The 22,869-nt window shown below is 37.3% G+C and overlaps 1 protein-coding gene across 2 annotated transcripts in view; it reads left to right on the plus strand.

Moving 5' to 3' along the window:
• AVL9 (AVL9 cell migration associated) overlaps window positions 1-22,869 on the plus strand; it is a 55,277-nt gene that overhangs the window by 24,696 nt on the left and 7,712 nt on the right. Inside the window, exons 6-14 of one of the 2 annotated variants that reach the window (XM_046669495.1) lie at window positions 385-451; window positions 1,646-1,686; window positions 2,437-2,475; window positions 6,917-6,986; window positions 7,269-7,807; window positions 15,299-15,433; window positions 16,589-16,808; window positions 19,789-19,906; window positions 22,466-22,519. In XM_046669495.1, coding sequence (XP_046525451.1) covers window positions 385-451; window positions 1,646-1,686; window positions 2,437-2,475; window positions 6,917-6,986; window positions 7,269-7,807; window positions 15,299-15,433; window positions 16,589-16,808; window positions 19,789-19,906; window positions 22,466-22,519 — 1,283 coding nt within the window. The remainder of the gene's footprint in view (window positions 1-384; window positions 452-1,645; window positions 1,687-2,436; window positions 2,476-6,916; window positions 6,987-7,268; window positions 7,808-15,298; window positions 15,434-16,588; window positions 16,809-19,788; window positions 19,907-22,465; window positions 22,520-22,869) is intronic. The other variant, XM_046669496.1, reaches the window with a different exon arrangement.

The raw sequence follows: 22,869 nt of genomic DNA on the forward strand, positions 1-22,869 counted from the left end.
CAAAAAACCAGAAAAACCACGTGACTGTTTTCTGAAGATGAATAACATGTTTTTCTGCAGGCTGTCATGAATGTGTAGAACATGGATCTCTCCTGGATTCTAGGGAGAGTAGGACAGTTAGGTAGTTAGCAGGGATGTAGAGGGAATTTATCCTAGGAATCCATACCACCATGTGAATGAGTCAAGCTCTAAAAGGTAGAGGAAGAGAAGGAAGGGGTGCTAGAAACTGGCAAGGTTTCAGACAGACCTCGATTGTTTCTAAATTTAGGGCCTGGCAAAACAAACTGCCTTAATTAAAGAACCAATTTTTTCCTGATCATCATATTTCTAATTCAGTGTCTAAAATGATAGTAAAATGTTCTAAACTGAATCTGTATTTTATAGGAACTTTATGAACATATGAATAGTTCCTTGGGAGGAACTTCGTTAGAAGGATCCCAAGTATATCTGGGTAAGTAGCTTTTTTACAAGTCAGAAGAAATGCAGGCCTTTTTGTTTGGCATCCTGGGTTGCATATAAAACTGCATGATCAGATTTACATTTCTGAATGGGATCTGAATTCTTCAATGTTTGATGCTACTGCTTCCTTAAGTATCTTCTTAACCAGCATTTATATTGAGAAGGGTTGTAACATACTTATATGAATATTTACAACTATTATTATATAAGGCAAATTTATGCTTTTTCAGGATACTAGTGGAAATTTTTTCTTTTCTTTATATTAATGCTGACCAGGTCAATTCCATGTCGTAACAGAGAGGGAGAACAAGAGAGAAGGAGATCTGCTTAGCTCTTTTCTATTCTAAGATTTTCCAAGTTGGGGGCTTTGTTTAATTTATACTATTTTGACAACCCAGAATGTCCATTGGTGTCCATGGTACTCAGAAAGCACTCAATAAATATCCTTTACATGATTTAAAAAAAGGTTTTAATTACATAATGATTTATACTCACTCAATTCCTATTTTAGCCTGAAGTAGCCAAACTGTGGTAGTTCACTTTTGCAGTCCTGTGTGTAGTGTAAACTGGTTACAAAACACCTATCCTGAGAACATGTTTTTCTCTAAATTATTTTCTCTTGTCCTGTGGCAAATGATCAGAGAAGATTGTGATTGAGAAATAGTAGCCTATGGAGTATAGTGACCAAAAACCATGTTTAAATGATTGACTGCCACTGCAATATAAACTTCATAATTTCTAGATTTGTGTAATTGGTAAGATGTTTATTCATTGGGGAGAAGGTATTAGAGCTGCACTGTCCACAGCAGTAGCCACTAGCCACGTGTGACTATTTACATTTTGATTAGAATTACTAAAAATTAAGTAAAATCAAAAAGTCAGCTTGTGAGTCACACTTGCCACACTTTAAGTGCTCAGTGGCCACGTGTGACTACTGTATTGGACAGTGCAGATTTAGAACATTTCCATCATTGCAGAAAGTTCTCTTGGAAGCGCTGTGTTTGACTATTACTCAGAATTTACCAAATTATTGTTATATGTTTGTGTGATCAAATATTAAATATTTTAATATTTGCGTATCCCTACTTTCTTTTTTTACCTGCCTTTCCTTAGAGGGGGGAAAAAACTTTCTTTGACAAAACCAGTAGGTTGTAATCACAAATTAGCTTTTTTGTTAACATTGTAGGTCTGTCTCCTCGAGATCTTGTGCTTCATTTTCGACACAAGGTATGGTACCTTATTTAATTTATGATGTACGAAAATTGTGCTCATTTAACTGGGCAAATTCCGTGTGCTACATGGTCTAATGCAGGTTGTGGCATAACTGTGTTTTAGTTCTTGTAAGACAGCTCTCTTAATGATATGAAGTCGAAAGTGTTGGTAGTGCTTGTATGATAGAAATTTCTTTAAAGTATAGAAATGTCTGTTTATTTCTATGCAGGATAGGATATTTTTTTCTATTGTCTTTGTAATTTCAGATATCATGAAATTTGGAGAGAAACATGTTTTAATTTTGCAGAATATTTTATATGCTGCCCTGAGAATGAAACATTTTCCAATAAAATATCTATGTTTTGCCTTGTAATCTTTATTATTAAAGCATATGTTGACTAGGACATACACACATTAATCATTCATTTAACAAACATTTATTGAATATGTGCTATGTCAATGCTCTAGACATCCAGAAATAAATGAATGGTCCCTGCCCTTTAAGGAGCTTTCAAATAGTTCAAGCAAAAATGGCACAACTCCTTCCAAAAAGCACAATTTGTTAGAGGTTTATGTGGTTCTCACATTTTTTAGAGGACACAGATAATATTTCTCAGTATAAGTTCGTAATTTTCAATGCATTTTTTAAAGCACTGTAATTATTTAATATTATTGGTTAAATGATACATGGCTCTGCTTGAAGAAAGGAAAAGGCATATGGACATGAGTTTCTTATTTTAATACAATTTTTTTTTCTTTCTTCAGGTTCTAATCCTGTTTAAATTAATTCTTCTTGAAAAAAAGGTGAGATTTGAAGGGATCGAATATTTAACATTTAGTGACATTTCTTAAATACTATATAAAATTAAAACTAATGGTAAAGTATAAATTAAGACTTTTTGCCTATCACATTGTGGTGAGCCAAAGCACCATATTCTGGTTCACTACCATAGACGTATAAATTCATCAGTCTTTTCTGGGGCCAGTTTAATAGTATTTAGTTATCAGAATGGTTTTGACTACAGGTAACAGAAAACCCAATTCAAACTGACTTAGATAATACGGAAATGTATTGACTCACTTCAGACTTCAGGATTGGTTGACAAACTGGTTCAACTGTATAATTAAGTATGTAGATTTTTTGCATCTCTTTGCTCTACAGTCCGCAGTGTTAGCTTTATTCTGAGCCTGGTTTCCATTGTAGTCTAGGATATCTGCGAACTGTAATTGGGTTATATTCTTTGCCTACCTGAACCAATAATTGTTGTCAAAGAAATGTACTGACTGGCTTAAACTTGGGTTTCAGACCACGCTGTCTAGTACAAAGGGATAAGATTGCTATGATTTTAGACCAAAGATTTAGATCAGGGATTTTAGACCAAAGGTCTACAAACTAGGCCCCAGGGCCAGATCTGGCCCTCCACCTATTTTTATAAGTAAAGTTTTATTGAAACACAGTTACACCCATTCATCAACTTATTGTTTGTAGCTGCTTTCACACTACAGTGGCAGAGTTGAGTAGTTGCAACAGAGACCATGTGGCCCGCAAAGGAGAAATACTTATATCTGACCCTTTGTAGAAAAAGTTTGCTGATCTCTGGTTTAGACTAGTCAGGAGCCATCCCTGGATCTGGGGCCAGTTTTATATACTATATTACTGTGCTCACTCGAGTAGGGGTGATATGGGTATTAGAGAGTCGACCGTTTATAACATCCAGTATCACTCTTTACCTTAAAAATATTTATTCCTTTGACCCAGTAATTCTTCTCTTAGAGGTTTATTTTCCAGAGTTAATCCAAGTTGGACACAAAGCTCTAAGAAATTCTATCACTGAGTCATTTTTAATAATGAATTATCAGTGAATAACTAAGAAATGGTTTATCTTGTGTAAATTCCAAACAACAAAAAAGATTCTGAGACTTTTTATTGTTGTAAAGATGTTTCATGGCATGTTAAGTGAAAAAACGTTTGTCCAACTATGTGTCAAGCCCATGATCCTAATTCTATAAATAAATGTATACTTATTGGAAAGAGACTGAAAGGAAAGACATCAACTATTTGATGAGAATGTAGTTTATATTTTTAAGAAGGAAGTACTTTTCTGTACTCTAGTTTTCTACAATGAATATGTATTCCTTCAAAGAGAAAAAAGTAAATTTTTTAAAAAGTGAATCTAACATATACCAGTGCAATGTTTCAACCTTTTTAAAAACGTTTTTAATTGTAAAGTATACGTAACATGTAATTTACCATCTTGATCATTTTTAAGTGTAGAGTTTAATGGTGTTAAATACATTCACACTGTTGTGCTACCATCACCATCCATCCACAGAACTCCTTTCATTGTGCAAAACTGAAACTCTGAACCCATTAAACAATAGCTCCTCATTCTGCCCTCCCCCAGTCCTCCCTGGAAACCACCCTTCTGCTTCCTGCTCTGTGCGTTTGGCTTGTCTAGGTTCCTCATATAAGTGGAGTCATGCTGTATTTGTTTTTTTGTGACTGGCTTATTTCCCTTAGCATAATGTCCTCAGAGTTCATCCATGTACAACGTGTGTCTGAATTTCCTTCATTTTCAAGGCTGAATAATATTTCCTTGTCTGTACATACCACATTTTGTTTACCCCTTCAGCCATCAGTGGATGCTTAGTTTGCTTCTACTATTTGGCTCTCGTGAATAATGCCACCATGAACATGGATGTACAGAATCTCTGCTTTCAATTCTTTTGGGTATATACCCAGAAGTGGTATTGCTGGGTCATATGGTAATTCTGTTGTTTGTTTTTTGAGGAACCACCATAGTGTTTTCTATAGCGGCTGCACCATTTTGCATTCCTCTCTCCAGTTTCTCCATAGCCTCACCAACACATTATTTTCTAGTTTTTTGATAGTAGCTATCCCAATAGCTGTAAAGTGGTATCTCCTGGTTTTGATTTGTATTTCCCTAGTGATTAGTGATGTTGAGCACCTTTTCATGTGCTGTTGGCCATTTGTATATCTTCCTTGGAGAAATGTCTATTAAAGTCCTTTTCATTTTTTCATCAGGTTTTTTTGTTGTTGTTGAGTTGCAGGTTTCAAACTGGTTTTATTCTTTGAGGAAGATTAGCCCTGAGCTAACATCCACTGTCAATCCTCCTCTGTGTTTGGTTTTTATTTTTCCCTGAGGAAGATTGGCCCTGAGTTAACATCCATGCCCATCTGCCTCTATTTTATGTGTGGAACGCCTGCCACAGCATGGCATGATAAGTAGTATGTACGTCCATGCCCGGGATCTGAACCAGTGAACCCCATGCCAATGAAGCAGAGCACGTGAACTTAACCACTGTGCTACTGGGCCAGCCCTCAAACATTTTTATTGCAACTCATAATAAAAATACTTTACCTTGCAGCCTAGAGCACACATGGATATACACATCTGAAACAAAAGTTTTGCAAAATAATATTTAGTCTAGCTACATGCAGTGGCATTTATGATCAAATAAACTTTATTTAATGTGGCAAATCACAGGTATACTCTTTTTATATTGATTTGGTAAAATAAGGATATCCTTTAATGCAACAATTGGTTTCTCTGTGCTTACAAGGGACTCCTTAAATAAGACCAAAGCAGAAGGAGAACACAGACGATTGTGGTCTGTCAAATAGCACTTTAATGTCACTAAATGGTTTGTTTACAAAAGAAAAAAAGCTCACAAGCAAGTCTTTGCTTGTTTTTTTTTTTTTTCACTCATTTAATTATTGCCAGTGTTAGTTTTAGTGCAGTATCTAACTGAATCCTGTTTCTGATTAATATTTTTTCTTTTTTGAAGATTTTATTTTTTTCCTTTTTCTCCCCAAAGCCCCCCCCGGTACATAGTTGTATATTCTTAGTTGTGGGTCCTTCTAGTTGTGGCATATGGGACGCCGCCTCAGCATGACCTGATGAGTGGTGCCATGTCCGCACCCAGGATTCAAACTGGCAAAACCCTGGGCCGCCACAGCAGAGCGCTCGAACTTAACCACTCAGCCACGGGGCTGGCCCCATTTTTTTTTTTTCCCTTCAATTTTTGCTCTGAGAAATGTCAAACCTACAAAAAGAGTTGATAGAATAATATAATGAACAGTTTACACCCTTCGTCTGTATTTACCGATTGTTAACATTTTGCCACTTTTGTATTAATATTGCTTTATGTATGTTCATTTTTCCCCCCTGAATCATAATAATTTTAAAGTAATTCTGTACATGATGGTACTTCACCCCTTAAGAGGATATATTTCTTAAGAATAAGCTATGTTGCTTCATAACCAAAATGTCATTTTCACAAAGAAGAAATTTAACAGTAATACAATAAATGATATCTAATATACAGTCCATTTTCAAATTTCTCCAGATGTCATGATAACAATGTCCTAAAACTGGTTATTTTTTCAGTCTGGGACCAAGGATCATGCATTGCATTGTTAGGTCTCTTGAATCTCAAACAATTCCACTACCTCGCTCTTTTTTTCTTTTTCATGACATTGGCGCTTTTCTTTTTTCTTTCTTTTTTTTTTTTTTGAGGCGCCCTGGCCCTGAGCTAACATCCGTGCCCATCTTCCTCTACTTTATATGTGGGACGCCTACCACAGCATAGTGTGCCGGGCGGTGCCATGTCCACACCCGGGATCTGAACCAGTGAAGCCCGGGCCACCAAGAAGTGGAATGTGCGCACTTAACCGCTGTGCCATTGGGCCAGCCCCTGGTGCTTTTATTTTTTAAGAATCCAGACTAGTTGCGGTGTAGGATTAGTCTGATTGTTTTCTTGTGGTTAGTTTCAGATTAAGCTTTTTTGGCAAGAATACAGTGCAGGTGGTGGTGTGTCCTTCTCATGGCATCACATCAGGAGCCCATAACTGTTTGTAGTATTACTGGTGACGGGAAGTTTGATCATTTGATTAAGGTGGTGGTTGCCAAATTTCTTCATATTAAGGTACTTGTTTTGCCTTTGCAATTGATAGGTAATTTCTGGGATGATAAATTTTAAGCTTTGTGAATATCCTGTTACCCAACAAGCTTTCACAATAGCTTTAGCATCCATTGATAATTTTACCTGAAGTATGCCTGGTGATTTTCTAATTCTATCATTAATTCTATATATATTAGTTTTTTTCTGGAAAACTCTTTTGGAAAGAAGAATTTTCCCTCTCTTCCCCCCGCCCCCTTTATTTTAGTATCATTGTGGACTAATGGATTTTCTAATTTAATTTTGATTGAATCCATTTCAGGTTCTATTTTATATTTCTCCAGTGAATAAATTGGTGGGTGCCCTGATGACTGTGTTATCCCTTTTTCCAGGTAAGAGGGTAGCAGTATCCTCTCTTTGTTTTGTTTAACTTGTACTGGGTAAAAGTTTTCAAGGATAAACTCGTTAGGGTTAACATTTCTATTTTAATATGACATTTTTATTTTGGAAATACCCTTTGGCTAAGATTGTCTTTCTTTTAATTCAAACAATGTGCAAGCGTAGCCTATTAAAATTTTTACAGGCAAGTTCCACTATTTAGAACAGAATATACAACTCTTATTTTGTTCTGCCTTATTATAAGCCAGGCTTTTCTCCAATATTGTATGTTTTAGGCATGATTGAACATGGTCTCAGTGACTCTTCTCAGTACAGACCCCGAAAGAGTATGTCTGAAGATGCTGCGCTTCAAGAAAGTAATCCCCCTGCAGATGACTTTGTTTCTCTATCTGCTCCTGACCTTTCGAATACCAACTTGGGAAATGTCAAGAAAAGCATGACAGGAAACCGTGGAGGAGATGCCGCCGTCAAGACTGAAGAACTTTTGTTCCAAATAGAAGATGACAGCAGCAAAGGACAGGAACCCAATGATACCAATCAATATTTGAAACCTCCTTCTCGCCCGTCTCCAGAGTCTTCAGAAAGTGACTGGGAGACCTTGGATCCTAGTGTCTTAGAGGACTCCACCTTGAAAGAAAGGGAACAGGTCGGGTCAGAACAGACAAACTTATTTCCAAAGGAGTCTGTGCCCTCTGACAGTCCTCCAATTACTGTACAACCTCAAGCTAATACCGGCCAGGTTGTCCTGATACCAGGGCTAATTTCCGGTTTGGAAGAGGATCAGTATGGCATGCCCCTGGCCATCTTCACAAAGGTAAAATTTAATGTCCTTTATTGAGGGCCTTCAAGAATCTGACAAAATCCATTTAGAATTTAACTTTTAGTGTTGAGCACATTTTCAGGTCTGAAAATTTTCCTTGAAAACTGTAAAATACATAGCAGATGTGTAGTGCTGTGGCATCTGTGGCCATAGTGTAAGCTACGGGGAATTAATTCAGGAGGTTCTGATTGGAAAGTTTGGAAACTTAGTAGGTGTGAGGTCAGCCATCACTGAGTTGGGTCTTTTTAATTATTCACATTTATCTTTGAAAAAAAGATGAATTCAGAAAGTTCAAACAGTCTTGTTTATACTTAATGAATAGATATTAAAATACTACAATTCCAAAAGCTATTTTTAAAAGTAATTTTATAAGGAAAAAATGCTTAGATGGCTGACTTAAGTATTAATACACTTCATAGATATAATGTTTTGGTTAACTTGCTCTAAAAACTATTTTTTTATTTTTTTAATCAAAAACCATTTAAAATGTATTTGTTATTTTTTTTAATAGCTTAAATACAACATAGTAAATCAAACTGAATCTTCGATTCAGGATCTTATGTCCCAGAATATCGTTTCTTTTTGGTTTTGTTTTGATTATTTTGTTGAGGTCATATTGTTTTATAACATTGTGTAGATTTCAGGTGTACATTATTATATATCACTTTCTGTATAGACTGCATCATGTTCATCACCCATAGTCTAGTTTTCATCACTCACCATACATATGTGCCCCTTTACCCCTTTTGCCTTCCCCCCCTGCCCCAGAATATCGTTTCTTAATGCCAGTAATATGTTAAGATTCTGGAAGCTACATTATTTGGATTTTTTAGTTTTTTCATCCTATTTAGGAAAAACCACTTATTTTATTGCCATTCATGAATTATTTTTCAAAATGGAGCAGAAAAAAAGACATTCCATTTCACTCCTTAGTCAACAAGTATTTATTGCCTTCCTATGTGCCAGGCACCATACTAGGTTCTAAATTCTTACATCCACGATCTTGTAGTCTACCATGAAAAACAGATACATCTTTCTAGTAACTAGAGCAAATATTTGTTTTTCTCTAAATACCATCCTATATGCATGAAATAAAACTTTATGTGGAAAAGAAAGATGGGTAATATTGACTTGAAAGTATATTTCTTCCTCCGCTGTACTCTGTGATAAATTCTTTCTGGGCTTATCCAGCTTTACAAATTCGTAGTTGCCCTGTGTCTCAGGGAATGTGTCTTTGTTCATTTTGTGGCCTGTTGGGGGATTCTGAAATTGTCTTAACTGGTTTCATGATTGAACTAATGCAGTTTCTTAAAACTGGGATTTAGGAACCTGGGGAGAAAACTCAGGGCTCTCAAACCTACTAGGTATAATCAGTAGCCACAAATTGCGGGTTCTCTCAACTTCCATGTGGTTGACACGACTGCATATACTTTTTGGAACCCTTAATTGAGGGAGGCCCGACCCACCCACTCTCTAATTTTTATCATTGTGGAGATATCAAGAGGGAGATTGACTGGGGAGGGATTTAGTTTTTGTCTGTGAGGCTGCTGAATTAAACAAAGCAGTGTAAACGTGTATTTTGTGTGCTGTCAATAAACCATGTTTGGCAGAATATTTTATTTGTGTGCATTATATCAGTACTGAATATAAAATGAGTTTACCACCATCATCATGGTAAATAAAACATTTTTCTTTTTGGTTTTATGTTCTATGATGTCCTGATTAAAATCTAATTTGTTGTTTAATCACAATTTTAAATACAAATGCTGATTTTTTCATGCCAGTAACTTTAGAATATGAAATATTCTTAAAAGTGAATTGTCTTCAGGGTTTTTTTCTCTTGAAAATCTTAAAATGCTTGTACAAAAGAAATTAGGTTAGCAAAGCATCTTGAAAAGTAATTTCAAAAATAGCCCAAGCAAAGCTTGGATGCCTGGGGAATAAATATTGCTGAAGTAGGATAGTGAGCTTTGAAGAGAATAATAAGCTGACTGGTCCCCTGATTCAGTTAGCATATGAATACATGGAAACAAATTTCTACATAATAAAACAGTTATGTCTGAAAGAAAGTCCCCAGCTCTCCAGCCTTCCTGTCTTTTCTCTGGTACTTGAAATTGCCTGAGGGTGATGCCTTTCATGTTCATCATAAGAGATAAGATTTTCTGCATAAATGTTGTGGCTACCAGATTGTAAAATATGCTTGAACCTCTCCCGAGAGCTGATTTAAGAAGTATAGGGAAGAAACTGGGATACTGAGGGAGAGGTGATGGGACTAGAGGCAACTTTGGGGTCGAATATCCATGGGATGAGGGGAAGGGAATGGGGAACCAAAGGAGAAGGAGGGAAACTGGAAGATGTATGTGTGCTAGGGATGCTCCGCTGGACTACACCACTTTATAACCAGAGGAAAGTCGAAGGAGAGTGAGGGAGATGGAAAAAAGACAAGGAGGAAGTTGGAGTAGCTGTTTTCAGATGTCAAAAGACTGTCCTGAGGGCTTTTCTTCCATTTTTCCCTGATTTTAAATCTTCCTACCTCACTACTGAAAGAGTTCTGGAATTGGCCACACCCTGGAGCAAAGCGCTTAAGAGTAGGACGGGCCAGAAGGGACTAGAGCCTCGGGAGTGAGGATTCCTGCCTGTTTTCATCTCCTGAATCGTCTGTCCCCCTCCTCTTTTCCAGTTAGAGATCATATTTATTATTTCGTAAAATTAGTTGAGTCTTACCATAAACGGAACTCCGATGAAAAGTTACCTCAATCTCTAATTGAATAAAAAGTGATTTTTAGTGGTTGAGGAATAGGGAAGATGATTTTAGGCAATCACTAAAGAAAATCTCTTTGTGAGTTTTTTGCTTTTTTTAAAAGATCAGCGGCCACTTTTTAGTTTTTTTAATTGTATGTATCTGGTACTTTTTTTATCCATACATAATTGCCTCCACCAGATCACTTAGAATTCTCTTAAATTTCAGTTGTAACTTTTTTAGTAAAACAAATTTTTGAAAGAGTTAAAAGGATATGTAGTTGGAAACCAAATTTTTTTATCTGCCACACATATTAAATTCCTTTAAGTATTGCTTCTGAGTTTAGAGTTTATATTTGGTTTACTTGCTTGCCAATTGTCACTTTCAAATTTAGGGAACCTACAAATAACGATTGACTAGCTAAAATATCATGGCTGTGTGTTTATGAATTTTATTTAAGTGGAACCATACTTTTTTTTTCTCTTGACATTGTTTTTAGTTTCCTCCTTGTTTTTGCATGAAGTTGAATATTGTTATTCCTGTGTAGTTTTTAATTTTCAGCTCTTCTACAGTTTATCAGTTCTGTGGATAGACCATCTACATTGTCACCAATTTCTGGCTACTACAAATAATGCTGTTAGGAAATTCTTACTCAGGAATCTTGCTGTACACATGCAAGAGTTTCTTTAGGATTCAGTACCTAGAAGTGGAAATACTAGATCACAGGGAATGGGTCTCTTCAGCTTTACTAGAATAATTCCCAACTGTTTTCTAAAGTGGTTGTGACAGTTTCTATTCCCATGGTTGTAAAAGTTCCCATTAGTCCACATTCTCAGCAACACTTGGTATTGTCAGACTTCTTAATATTTAGCCAATCTGATGATATCTTGTGGATCTTAGTTTGCAATTTTTTCAGTAATAACCGTCAAGGTTGAATGTCTTTTCATATTGTTAGTAACCATTTGGATTTCCCTTTGTGTAGTATCTATTCAGAGCTTCTGGATTGTCTTCCTTGATTTGTGGAACTTCATATATTCTGGATACCTTTTTTCTTTATCAGTTTTTTCCTTTATAGTTAATACTTTGGGAGCCTTATTTAAGAAATCCTCCCCTACTTCAGGGTCATGGATATCTCCTATATCATCTTTCAAAGCTTTATAGTTTGACCTTCACATTTTGGTTTTTATCTACCAGGTTTAATTTTTGTGTGTAAGATTGCGGGGAGAGAGTGTGTTTCTGGACTTTTTGTTGTTGTTCCGCTGGTGTATTTGTCTCTCCCTGGGGCATTCCCACACTGTGTTAATTACCAGGTATGTCATGTCAGGCAGGGGAAAGTCTTCCCCTCTTGTTATGTTTCTTCAAGAGTTTCTTAGCCCTTTGCATTTCCACATCAATTTTAGAATCAGCTTTAGTTCTCACACAGGTTGAGATTTTGATAGGGATTACCTTTAAACTCTAGATCAATTTTGGAGAGAACTGACATCCCTGCAGAGGTGAGAAAATGGCAGTTGCTCCTGATCATATTGTAGGCCTTCCCAAGTCGCAAGAGAGAAGCCTTTGCAGCTCTTTAGCAGATCAGCTCACAATAGTTCTACAAGATTTAGCAAGCTGAGGTGTGTTAGTTTGTTTTTTAATCGTAAAAACATAAAATGTATCCTCTTTATCATTTTTAGGCGTATATTGAGTAGTGTTGAGTTATATTCATTGTTGTGCTACAGATCTCCACAACTTTTTCGTCTTTCAAAACTGAAACTCTGTACCCACTAAACAACCACTCTCCCCATTCTTCCTTCACCCCAGCCCCTGGAAACCACCATTTTTTCTGTTTCCATGAATCTGACTATTTTAAATGCCCTGTGTAAGTAGAATCTTACAATATTTATCTTTTTGTGACTGGCCTATTTCACTTAACATAATTCCTCAAGGTTCATCCATGTTGTAGCATATCACAGGATTTCCTTCCTTGTTGAGGCTGGATAGTATTCCTCTGTATGTGTATCCCACATTTTGTTTATGCATTCATTTGATGGTGGACATTTGGTTTGCTTCCACACTTTGGCTATTGTCGATAATGCCACTATGAACATGAGTATGCATATATCTCTTCAATTTTTTTTTTTACCATTACATTCTGCAGCTTCAAATATAGAATTTAAAGTACCCTAGAAAAGTGGAAAGCCAGGGTGGGCTTGAGTTTAGAGGCTGCTTTATGTGATAGGACCCACGTTCTTGCTGTCACTACATTAAGGACCTTTAAAAGATTTAGGCTAAATTGATCATCATTAAAAGTAATGAAGGCAACATTTTAAAGTTATTTTGAACTATGTTAAATACTTTTATATAAATATGTAATGGTGAATTCAATATTCAAAAGAGTCCAAAGCGTCTGTGATAAAAAGTCTCCCTCTCATTCCATCCTCTCTATTCAGTTGCCGTCTCCAGTGGCAACCGTTATCAATGTCTTCTGTTTCACTTTGCGGGTATTTTGTGCATAAAAAAATGCATAGATACTTTTCCCCGTTCCTTTTTACACAAATGGTAGCAGACTATACCCATTTTTATGCCTATGTTCCTTTTTACAAAATATTCCTTGGAGATGAGCTTCATTGCTCTATTGCTGTCCTGTTGTTCCGATGATCATTTATTCAGTTCGTGAATGGTTAGGATTCCAGTCTTTGAACTATAACAAATACTGCAATAAAAAACTTTTTACAAATCTCACACCTGAGCAGGTGTATCCATAGGATAAACTACAAGAAGTAGAATGCTAGGTCAAAGAGTATATATATGTATAATTTTTTAAGGAATGTATTTTTTCATATTTTTAAAAAGCTTTGAACTATTTATTTTTTAAAACAGACTTCTTAGTTTTCCTACTGTTAGAGACTTGGCCAAGAATTCCATTGTTGACAATAGACTTTTCTTCCCTAACAGTCAATTATGAAATGTAATACTGTCAGCAATTAAATTCTCTTATTACTATTTTGCAATATAAATCTTTTGTAATAATTGGCAGCTCTGAAAGTGCCTTTATCAAGAAGGATTCTCAATCTTAGTTGGGGGAGTGGGTGTTCTGGGGTCCACATCAAGTTTAAAAGAGCATTCAATATTGTAATATTTATGTTTGGAAACAGTTTGGAGGGAGGAGTTTATTGTTTTTAAGCACATAGCACACAAAGTAAAGCGTGAACCGTGAACCTTGACCTGGCTGTTCTGACTGATTCTGACTGAGGAACAGGGGTCCTGTCAGCCTTTCGTCGCAAGAGGGCATAGGATGAGAAGCACTGATGAGTGTCTCTGATGCAGACAGGGATTTATTTTTGCTACTTCTGTTAGTGTTTTGTCGAGCAGAGGAAGACATTGTGAAGAAGAATAAGAATAAAAACAAGTTGCTAGACCTATGTTCCAACTTTTGGAAGTCTTCTCTCCCGTATTAAGTATTTAACAACCACTGTTAGGTACAAGTCATGTCCTAGATACAGTAAAGAACATGAAGTACCAAAAGGGAGATCTTCTGCCCTCAGAGAGATTCATCTTGTGATATAAACAAGACATCGTCCAGACAACTATAATTCAGTGTTTTTTAAAAAAGTGATGAGAAGTATAAATAAATAAATAAAGCTGTCATAGGACTTGAGATTGAAAACAAGTTCAGGGGTTCCACAAGTCTGCCCTCCTGACTTGGTACACAAATTGTGCCACTGATTGAAGATCTGTCTTGATTTCGAATCTTTCAGCAGAAATTCTACTTCCTCCTTCAGTGCATCATTCCAGCATTAACACCTTTATTCTCAGGAAACATGCTGTTTTTTTGTATGCTTAACTGCCTGCTGTGGTTTAGCAATTATAATTTTCAGGGCAGTGGTATTTTCAAATACAATTCAAATGGAAATTAATTAAATAGACAACTACTGCCAGTGTCATTTTTGCTTTAAACATTTAGTAGCAAATATCTTGAAATGTATTTTGCATGGGTTTTTTTTCTTTCTGTCTGTCTTTTTTTGGTGAGAAAGGTTGGCCCTGAGCTAACATCTGTTGCCGATCTTCTTTTTGCTTGAGGAAGATTGGCACTGAGCTAACATCTGCTCCAGTCTTCCTATATTTTTTGTATGTGGGATGCTGCCACAGCATGGCTTGATGAACAGTGTGTAGGTCCACACCCATGATCCGAACCTACGAAGCCCAGGCTGCCAAAGCGAAGCATGCAAACTTAACCATTACGTGACCGGTCTGGCCCCTTTGCGTGATTTTTAACAAAGACAATAAAACAAATGCTATGCAGTGCTTTGCTATTCTCATATGGTACTTCAGTGGTTATGGGCAGATGCGTACATTTTAAAATTTTACTGGAAGAAACTAACAGTTTTCTACTAAACAACATACTTTTTAATGGGCTCAAAAGTTCATTTCCTGAATGAAAAAGTCCAGTTCATTAGTTACTGTGGAGGCTTTTTTAAGTTGACCCGAGAACAAAGTGATCAAGTAGCACAGCGTTCCTCTTAGACCGCTTTGCCAAGATGTGACCATTCGTGGAGAAGACGAGCGCTTAACTGGACTTAACGCAGTCAAGACCTGAGGTTCCTCTGGAACGGATTGTAGTGAGTCAAAGGTCAGCTGCGTTAGGGATGGCCTGGGGATGGGGGAGGATGGGGGATGTCTTTTCCTACCGCTAGCTCTCTAGGCTTGAAGAGAGGTGGCTTTTCCGTTGCTCTTCTAATATTTTCTGTTGCTCTTGTAATTCATAGGGATATCTGTGTTTGCCTTACATGGCATTGCAGCAACATCATCTTCTCTCTGATGTCACCGTTCGGGGATTTGTTGCTGGAGCTACTAACATCCTTTTTCGGCAACAGAAACACCTCAGTGATGCCATTGTGGAAGTAGGTTTATGTATGAGCGCATGTCCTTGACACTGCTGGTCCGTGTTTTCCTTTCTTAAATAGAATTGTGAGGGCATAGTAATAACACTAATAATGGTAATAATTGCTTTCTCTGCCAGGCGTTCTAAGCACCTTAGGTATATTAACTAATCTAATTCTCATAACTACCTGTGAGATGGGTATTATTACTGTCCGTATTTTACACCTGCAAAAGCTAAGGAACAGAGAGATCAAACAGCTAATAAGTGGGTGAGCCAGGATTTTGACCCGGGCAGTCTGGTCCTACCACAATCTCACAATTAAAATGTGTCATTTAAATAATCTCAATACTCGTAGCCTGTTTAATAAGCTCCTGATATCAAGAGGAAGGAGCTAGAGATAGATATTTGACATCTTATCAATATATAAGAAATTTAAGCCATTTTACAAATGAAGTACTGTGTAAAAAAAAGGGGGGAAATTTCAGTCACCCTAAGGTTTTTATAGTTTCTAACAGAAAGTACCAAAACGTGCTTCCAGGGAAATGTTTATAATATAATAAATGACAAATCTGGGATTCAAAGCTATAGGTATTATGATCCCAATTTTGAGGAAGAAAAATATATATATACCTTCCAAGACAAGAGGATACAAATGGGAGGACCACAGAGTTGCTTCAACATTATTAGTTACATTCTAGTGCTGAAGTTGGTTGGGGGTTCATGGGTATTTGTTTTTACACTGCAAAATTAACCTGTAAGTTACATATATTTCTTTGTATATCAAATATTACATAATAAAAATATTCCAACATATCTGTGCACTCAACAGAAAAACTTAGGACTTATTGTATTCATTTCTGGTTGTGTGATAAAGGTGATTTTTACTACACATTTCTATATATTCCAAAATATTTACAATCCACATGAATTTTATAATTCAGAATTAAATATTTATGTGTGTGTTTTCTAAAAACAGAAAATGAGCGTTTTTTAAATAGAGAAAGAAAAAAACTTTAGTGTAAAAACCTATCTCTTTCTTAGACTCACCTTTTGAGAATGCTGTTATTCATATTTTTTATTTCCAGCTCCAACTTCCCAGTAGTTACTCTTTAAAGTGTGGCATGGATATCTGCGTGAATGCCCAGACTCTGACTTGTACCTGGGTACCCTCTAGGTAGAAGAAGCTCTGATCCAGATCCATGATCCAGAACTCAGGAAGCTGCTTAACCCAACCACTGCAGACCTAAGGTTCGCAGATTACCTAGTGAGGCATGTGACTGAGAACCGGGATGATGTCTTCCTGGATGGCACGGGCTGGGAGGGAGGTGACGAATGGATCCGAGCCCAGTTTGCAGTCTACATCCATGCTCTGCTGGCTGCCACGCTACAGTTAGGTAAGGAGCACATGGCCACTGTTTCATTTTGTAACATTTTGATGTTTTGAATTGCGTAAGAAATACATTTTCATTGTAGAAAAATTACCTGTTATTTCCTCATACAGAGATAACTACTCTTAGCATTTTGAGTTTATATCCTTCCAGACCTTTTTCTATGCATGTATTTTGGATTTTAGTTTTGTAATATTTGTGGTAGTTCTTTTACAAAAATGGGTCCCATTATACGTGTTTTTGAAACTTAGTTTTTCTTTATAATAGAAAAACCTAGATATGTATCAAGGCAGTAAATGCAGATCCTTGTCACTTTTACATGACTGCTTAGTATTCCACCAAGTGGAAGGGAATATCAGTATTTGGGAGCTATTTATAAACATTACTTACATGTTTTTAAGATATAAAGAGGGAGAAAAGAGAAATATAAAAAATGGAAATCACATTCTACGTGATTAAACCTTGAAATTTATTCCCCATTCTAAGATTTATTATTCCCGTTAAGTGGTTAAAATTGAGCAGGTAAACATCGAATCACTCCTATATTGAAACTATCTCATTCCCTAGAGAAAAAAATACATGAAAAGAGAAGCGAAGCTCTGCGGTGGGCTTTCCCACCAGGGATGCCTGCCACCCTGGACGTGTAGTGTTTAGCAGATGTTCAATGGATGTGTTGTTGTTGTTGTTGTTGTTGTTAAAAGAGTGTTGAACTTTTGTTCTTCCTTTTTTCCATTATCTCTGCCACAATTTTTCGGGTTTTTTAAATTGTGGTAAAATACACGTAACCAAAAATTTACCATTTGAACCATTTATCAGTGTATAGTTTCCCAGTGGCATTAAGTACATTCACATTGTTCTGTCAGTAGTTTTGTTGTTCTTGCTTTGGGGGTTTTTGTTTTTGTTGCTGAGGAAGATTGGCCCTGAGCTAACATATGTGCCAGTCTTCCTCTGTTTTTTCTATGTGGGACACCACCACAGCATGGGTTGGTGAGTAGTGTATAGGTCCATGCCCAGGATCTGAACCCTGAACCCCAGCCCTCCAAAGTGGAGCACATGAACTTAACCACTATGCCCCTGGGCTGGCCCTGTCAGTAGACTTTTTTAATCAACCCCACCACTGCCACCTCCAGGGTTAGTTCTTGACATAGTATATATGGAGTTTGAAAGCCAAGCTTCAGGCATATTCTTCATTTGTAAGGGAAAGCTACGGAGCAAGTCCTTATTTGTTAGTGGGATATTTTTAAATGTCTGCCTCTTCTACAAATGTAGCAGCTGAGACACCAAAATTAAATCCTTTAACCTGGAACCATTCAATAATTTAGTAAGAAAACCTGAGTCTCCATCAGTCATGTAGCTTTAAGAGTAATTAATTTAGTTTTTAAAAATATTTGCCCTGGGGCCAGCCCAGTAGTGCAGCGGTTAAGTTTGCACGTTGCACTCCAACTGCCCAGGGTTCACTGGTTCGGATCCTGGGTGCGGACCTACACACTGCTTGTCAAGCCATGCTGTGGTAGGCGTCCCACATATAAAGTAGAGGAAAATGGGCATGGATGTTAGCTCAGAGCTAATCTTCCTCAAAAAAATTTAAAAAATTAAAATAAAAAAATATTTTCCCAGGTACCTGTAAGCACTGTATAATAGTAACAGCTAACTTTTTTTTTTTTTTCTGAACACTTAATATGTGCAAGGACCTGTTTGGACGACTTTACATCTAACTCATTTTATCCTCACAGCAGTCCTGGAGGTAGATACCTTGTTATCCTCATTTTCAGAAGAGAAAATGAGGCACAGAAAGGTTAAATAGCTTCCCATCCATTTGGTAAGAGGCTCATCTGGAATTTAAACCCAAGCAGTCTGGCTCAGGCCCGTGCTGTTAAAGGAAATTCAGCGCAATGAAGTGTTGTTTGAGGAATATGTTAGTAAAAGAACTTCCTTAAGGTGCATATGGAACCATGTATATCCTTCTCTTCCTTTCCCAGCAGCAAAAGTCACGTTTCACCTTCAAAGCAAGTAACTTGCAATTAATATAGCAAGCAATAGCCATTTGAATCAGTTCTCCAAACCTTTTTTTCTCTTCCAACTAGAAGAAACACTCTGCATTGAAGTTTCTCCATGATACTGATAACGCGGGAAAGTTTTAAACATTAAATATGAAAATTCACCTTGTTATTTTAAGTATTTTGACAGTGAAATGCATGGAAGCTCAAGAGTGAGTTTCACCAAATAGACAAAGTCCAGAGAGGACAAAATAAAAATAATGGCTAATAGAACCAATTCACATATTCTTTCTAATCTTTTTTTGTAGAAAATGACATTTGTGAAAAGATAGAAAGATACCCTGATTGCCTACTTTATATGTATACATCAGTACATGTACTCAGTCCAGCCTGCAGTGGGGTTTTTTTGAGGAAGATTGGCCCTGAGCTAACATCTGCTGCCAATCCTCCTCTTTTTGCTGAGGAAGATTGGCCCTGAGCTAACATCCGTGCCCATCTTCCTCTATTTTATATGTGGCCCGCCTGCCACAGCATGGCTTGATAAGTGGTGCCAGGTCCGCATCCGTTATCTGCACCAGTGAACCCAGGGCCACTGAAGGAGAGCACACAAACTTAACCGTTACGCCCCCGGGCCAGCCCCTAGCCTGTAGTTTTTGTTTAATAAGTAATACTATGCCTTCTAACTTTGGTAAGGAGAACATGGAAACATTTTGGAGTTGTAAGGAACCGTAGAAAACATCTGCCTCAACCCTCTTATTTTCTGGTTAGGAAAATGAAGTTCTGAGTGATTATGTGACTTACCAAAGGCCACATAGCTTTTTAACAGGATTTCTGGAACAAGACCCAAGTTTCCGGACGTCTGGTAGGCTGTCTCCCCAAAAGAGCAGGAGGTGGGGGGATAAAGCCATTCCTTTACCCTGTTTGGTTGTTAATCTTCACATCCCTGACAGACTACAGTCCAGCTCAACTTTCAAATATTTGCTTGACAGATAATGAAAAGATATTGTCGGACTATGGGACAGCCTTTGTTACAGCATGGAAGAATACTCACAACTACAGGGTCTGGAACAGCAACAAGCATCCAGCACTTGCAGAGATAAATCCAAAGTAAGCACATCCTCTGGAGATGGATAGACGTAAAATGGTTGTTTTATCAAGTGTGCCCCAATATAAAGAAAATATCTTAACTTTGATGATATTGTGAGTACCTTCAAGAATCTCCTTAAGTAGATTATAAAAGGGCTCCCAAATACAGAGGAGCAGCTGAAGACTGCTTCCCCGTTCACACTTCTTACACAAAAAGCACAAGGCATTTTTGGAAACACTCACATTTCTCCCAGCTCTTGGTGTAATTGAGAGAGGAAGCTCTGGCACATGGCAATGCTCAGTATGTGATACTTCTTCTTTCCTTTCCCCGGATCTGCACTTCAGCAGGATGGTCAAACAAGATAGAAATCTTGAAGGAAATAGCACTGGTTAAAACTGAGAGGTTATTTTAAAACATGAAGTGTGAAAAACTAAAGTTGATATTTGAACTCCTGGATAAGTGGTCAAACCTAGTTTCCACATCAGATTCTAAAATTCAACAAAATTTAATACCTGTCACAATATTGAATGTTTTCTGGGCAAAGACTTTCTCCCACATGGGCATAAAAGACATTTAAGCATGCTGTGGAGTGGGGCCATTATGAAATAACACCATCTTTATGTGAATGAAAGGGAATAGAGGCTAAGGAAATCAATTGATACAATGTGTACATCCTGGGAACTTATTTTTGAAATTAAAAGATTAAAATGATGGTTTTTTATGATACAAGCATACACTGAATGCTGTCATTTGTATTTTAAACTTTTCCTTCTTGATGAGAATTAAACAAAAATCGACTTTGTACTGACTACCATATTCTTTGGGAGCTAGGTCAACTTAGCTAGCCGGGGATGTGAATTAAGCGGTCCTGGAAAGAATGCTCCTCCCCCGCCCCACACACAAAATCTAGATGTTGATGTCATAGTAACTTGGAGAAGCATCTGCAAGGATGAGGTACTGTAGCAGGGTTTTGGAGAATATGTCTGTTAAACTTTGTATCTATCAGGAAAAATGACTGGGTTTATTATTTAGCACTAGTTTCAGTGAATTATTCATTATACTGGGCTGTAGCAGAAACTTATTGCCTTTTGAATGTGGTAAAAACATAGAGAATTAAAAGGCAAAAACATTTTAAAAGTATTAAATGAAAGGGCTAATAAGAGTTCAAAGTATTTTCCTCACTAACTGCAAGGTCTGTATTCTAAAGAGTGATGAGGAGAAACAGATGTGACTTGTTTGCCTGGTGGCACTTACTGTAGTGGTGCAGAGGGGGTGGAGGGGGTGGCACCCGTCAGTACAGCATGCGGGGCCGTCCGGTCTCTTCCCCCGGTGCTGCGCACAGGGAACCTGGTCACCTCTCTAGCCAGTCTCTGCATCTGCTAGTGCCTTTCACTTGAACCAGCTCTACTGATGTTCATACGGGTGCATAAGAGGCTTAGCTGGAATGGGTTTTCAAGGATTGTCAAACAGTACTTTTAAAAATGTGTAGGTAAATTGAGGTTATTTGGATTGAAGAGAAGGCTGAAGAAAGCCCTGAAATACATAGGTAGGGAAACCATGCAGATATGATAGCCAGCAGATTTTCAATATTTTTACCAAATTAAAAACAAGAAACGATAGTCTTCGCTTGTTATCAGGGGTATAATTTAGAAATATTCCAAACTAATTGTAAGATTTGAGATCTATGAAAGCCTGCCTTCCTCTCTTAAAGATCAGAGAAGGCAGTCCTCTAACTTGCCTTAAACAGCAGGCATATTTCATCCTTTAAAACACAGCATTTCCAGGAATATGGAGAATGGGTAAATTCTCTCTCAGCTCTTTCAACCTGTGATTCAGGAATCCAGAAAGAGAGGGAAGTTGTTACGTATGCTTAATATGGCCAATAAAGAAATTTAATGTTATCTGAAAAGCCATAAATAGCATTCTGCTGTTTTTATAGGTGGCTATAGATTTCACTAGGGTCGCTTTCTTTGTTAAACATTGACAGAGAGACCTTAGAGTATGTGATAAGAATTTGGATATTTGTTGACTTCTTTTAGTGTAACTTTGGTCAAGTTGCCTAATTTTTTTAATATATATATAATTTTTTCCCCTTTTGTGTATTTTTAAGACCTGCATTTTGAGTTTTTTCTAATAGAAAGTACAGATGTTCCTGATCCGTCTGCAGATCTTCATATGATCAATAGCACACATTTATAAGATAGCCAGAATCAAGATACAAGCCGGGCCATGGCTAAGTTAGTAACTCCAACCCTACCTGTCCTGGGACGCTTTTTAAAAATGTTGAGGCTTGCCCCACCCCAGAACAAATAAATCAGAACATCAGAGTAGCGCTAACACAAACCTTGCCACCCAAGAAAATAAACACCTGTTTTACGAGTGAGGAAATAAGCACGAGAGGCTCCCGTAACTGCAAGTGGAGAGCCGTGATCAAAGCCTGGCTTCCGGACATCACGTTCAGAGCACTGCCGCCCGGCTGAGTCACCCTGCGATGTTTACAAGACTTCCTTGTGATAACCCTGATTTGTGCCTTTACTGGTGAAAACACTCATGACCTGAACTCCAACTTTGTTTTGCAGCCACCCTTTTCAAGGCCAGTACTCGGTGTCAGACATGAAGTTAAGATTCTCACAGTGAGTATTCAGTGAAAATACTAGGAAAATTATTATGTCTGAATTTATGCCATGTGTTTCATTGCTAATTGGGAATTGTTTTCTCCACTTGATAGACTTGTGCTTCAAATAGTAACCAAATATGTGCATAACATTCTCTAGCTCAGCAGTGTGTATGTTTCAAAGTGAAAACACTGCTGTTTCATGGAGAATGGTGTGAACTAATAATAGGATTTGCCATTTTTATTCTGGTGAAGTAACTTTAGCAATCATGACTGTAGGGAGAATTAACCATACATCCTTATGTGCTTATCACTTTTTGGTTCATCTTAAACATTTTAGTGTTTCCTGAAAATTCGCATGCTTAAAAG

This window comes from Equus quagga, chromosome 8 (assembly GCF_021613505.1).
Source record: "Equus quagga isolate Etosha38 chromosome 8, UCLA_HA_Equagga_1.0, whole genome shotgun sequence".
In the NCBI taxonomy this organism is placed as follows: domain Eukaryota; kingdom Metazoa; phylum Chordata; class Mammalia; order Perissodactyla; family Equidae; genus Equus; species Equus quagga.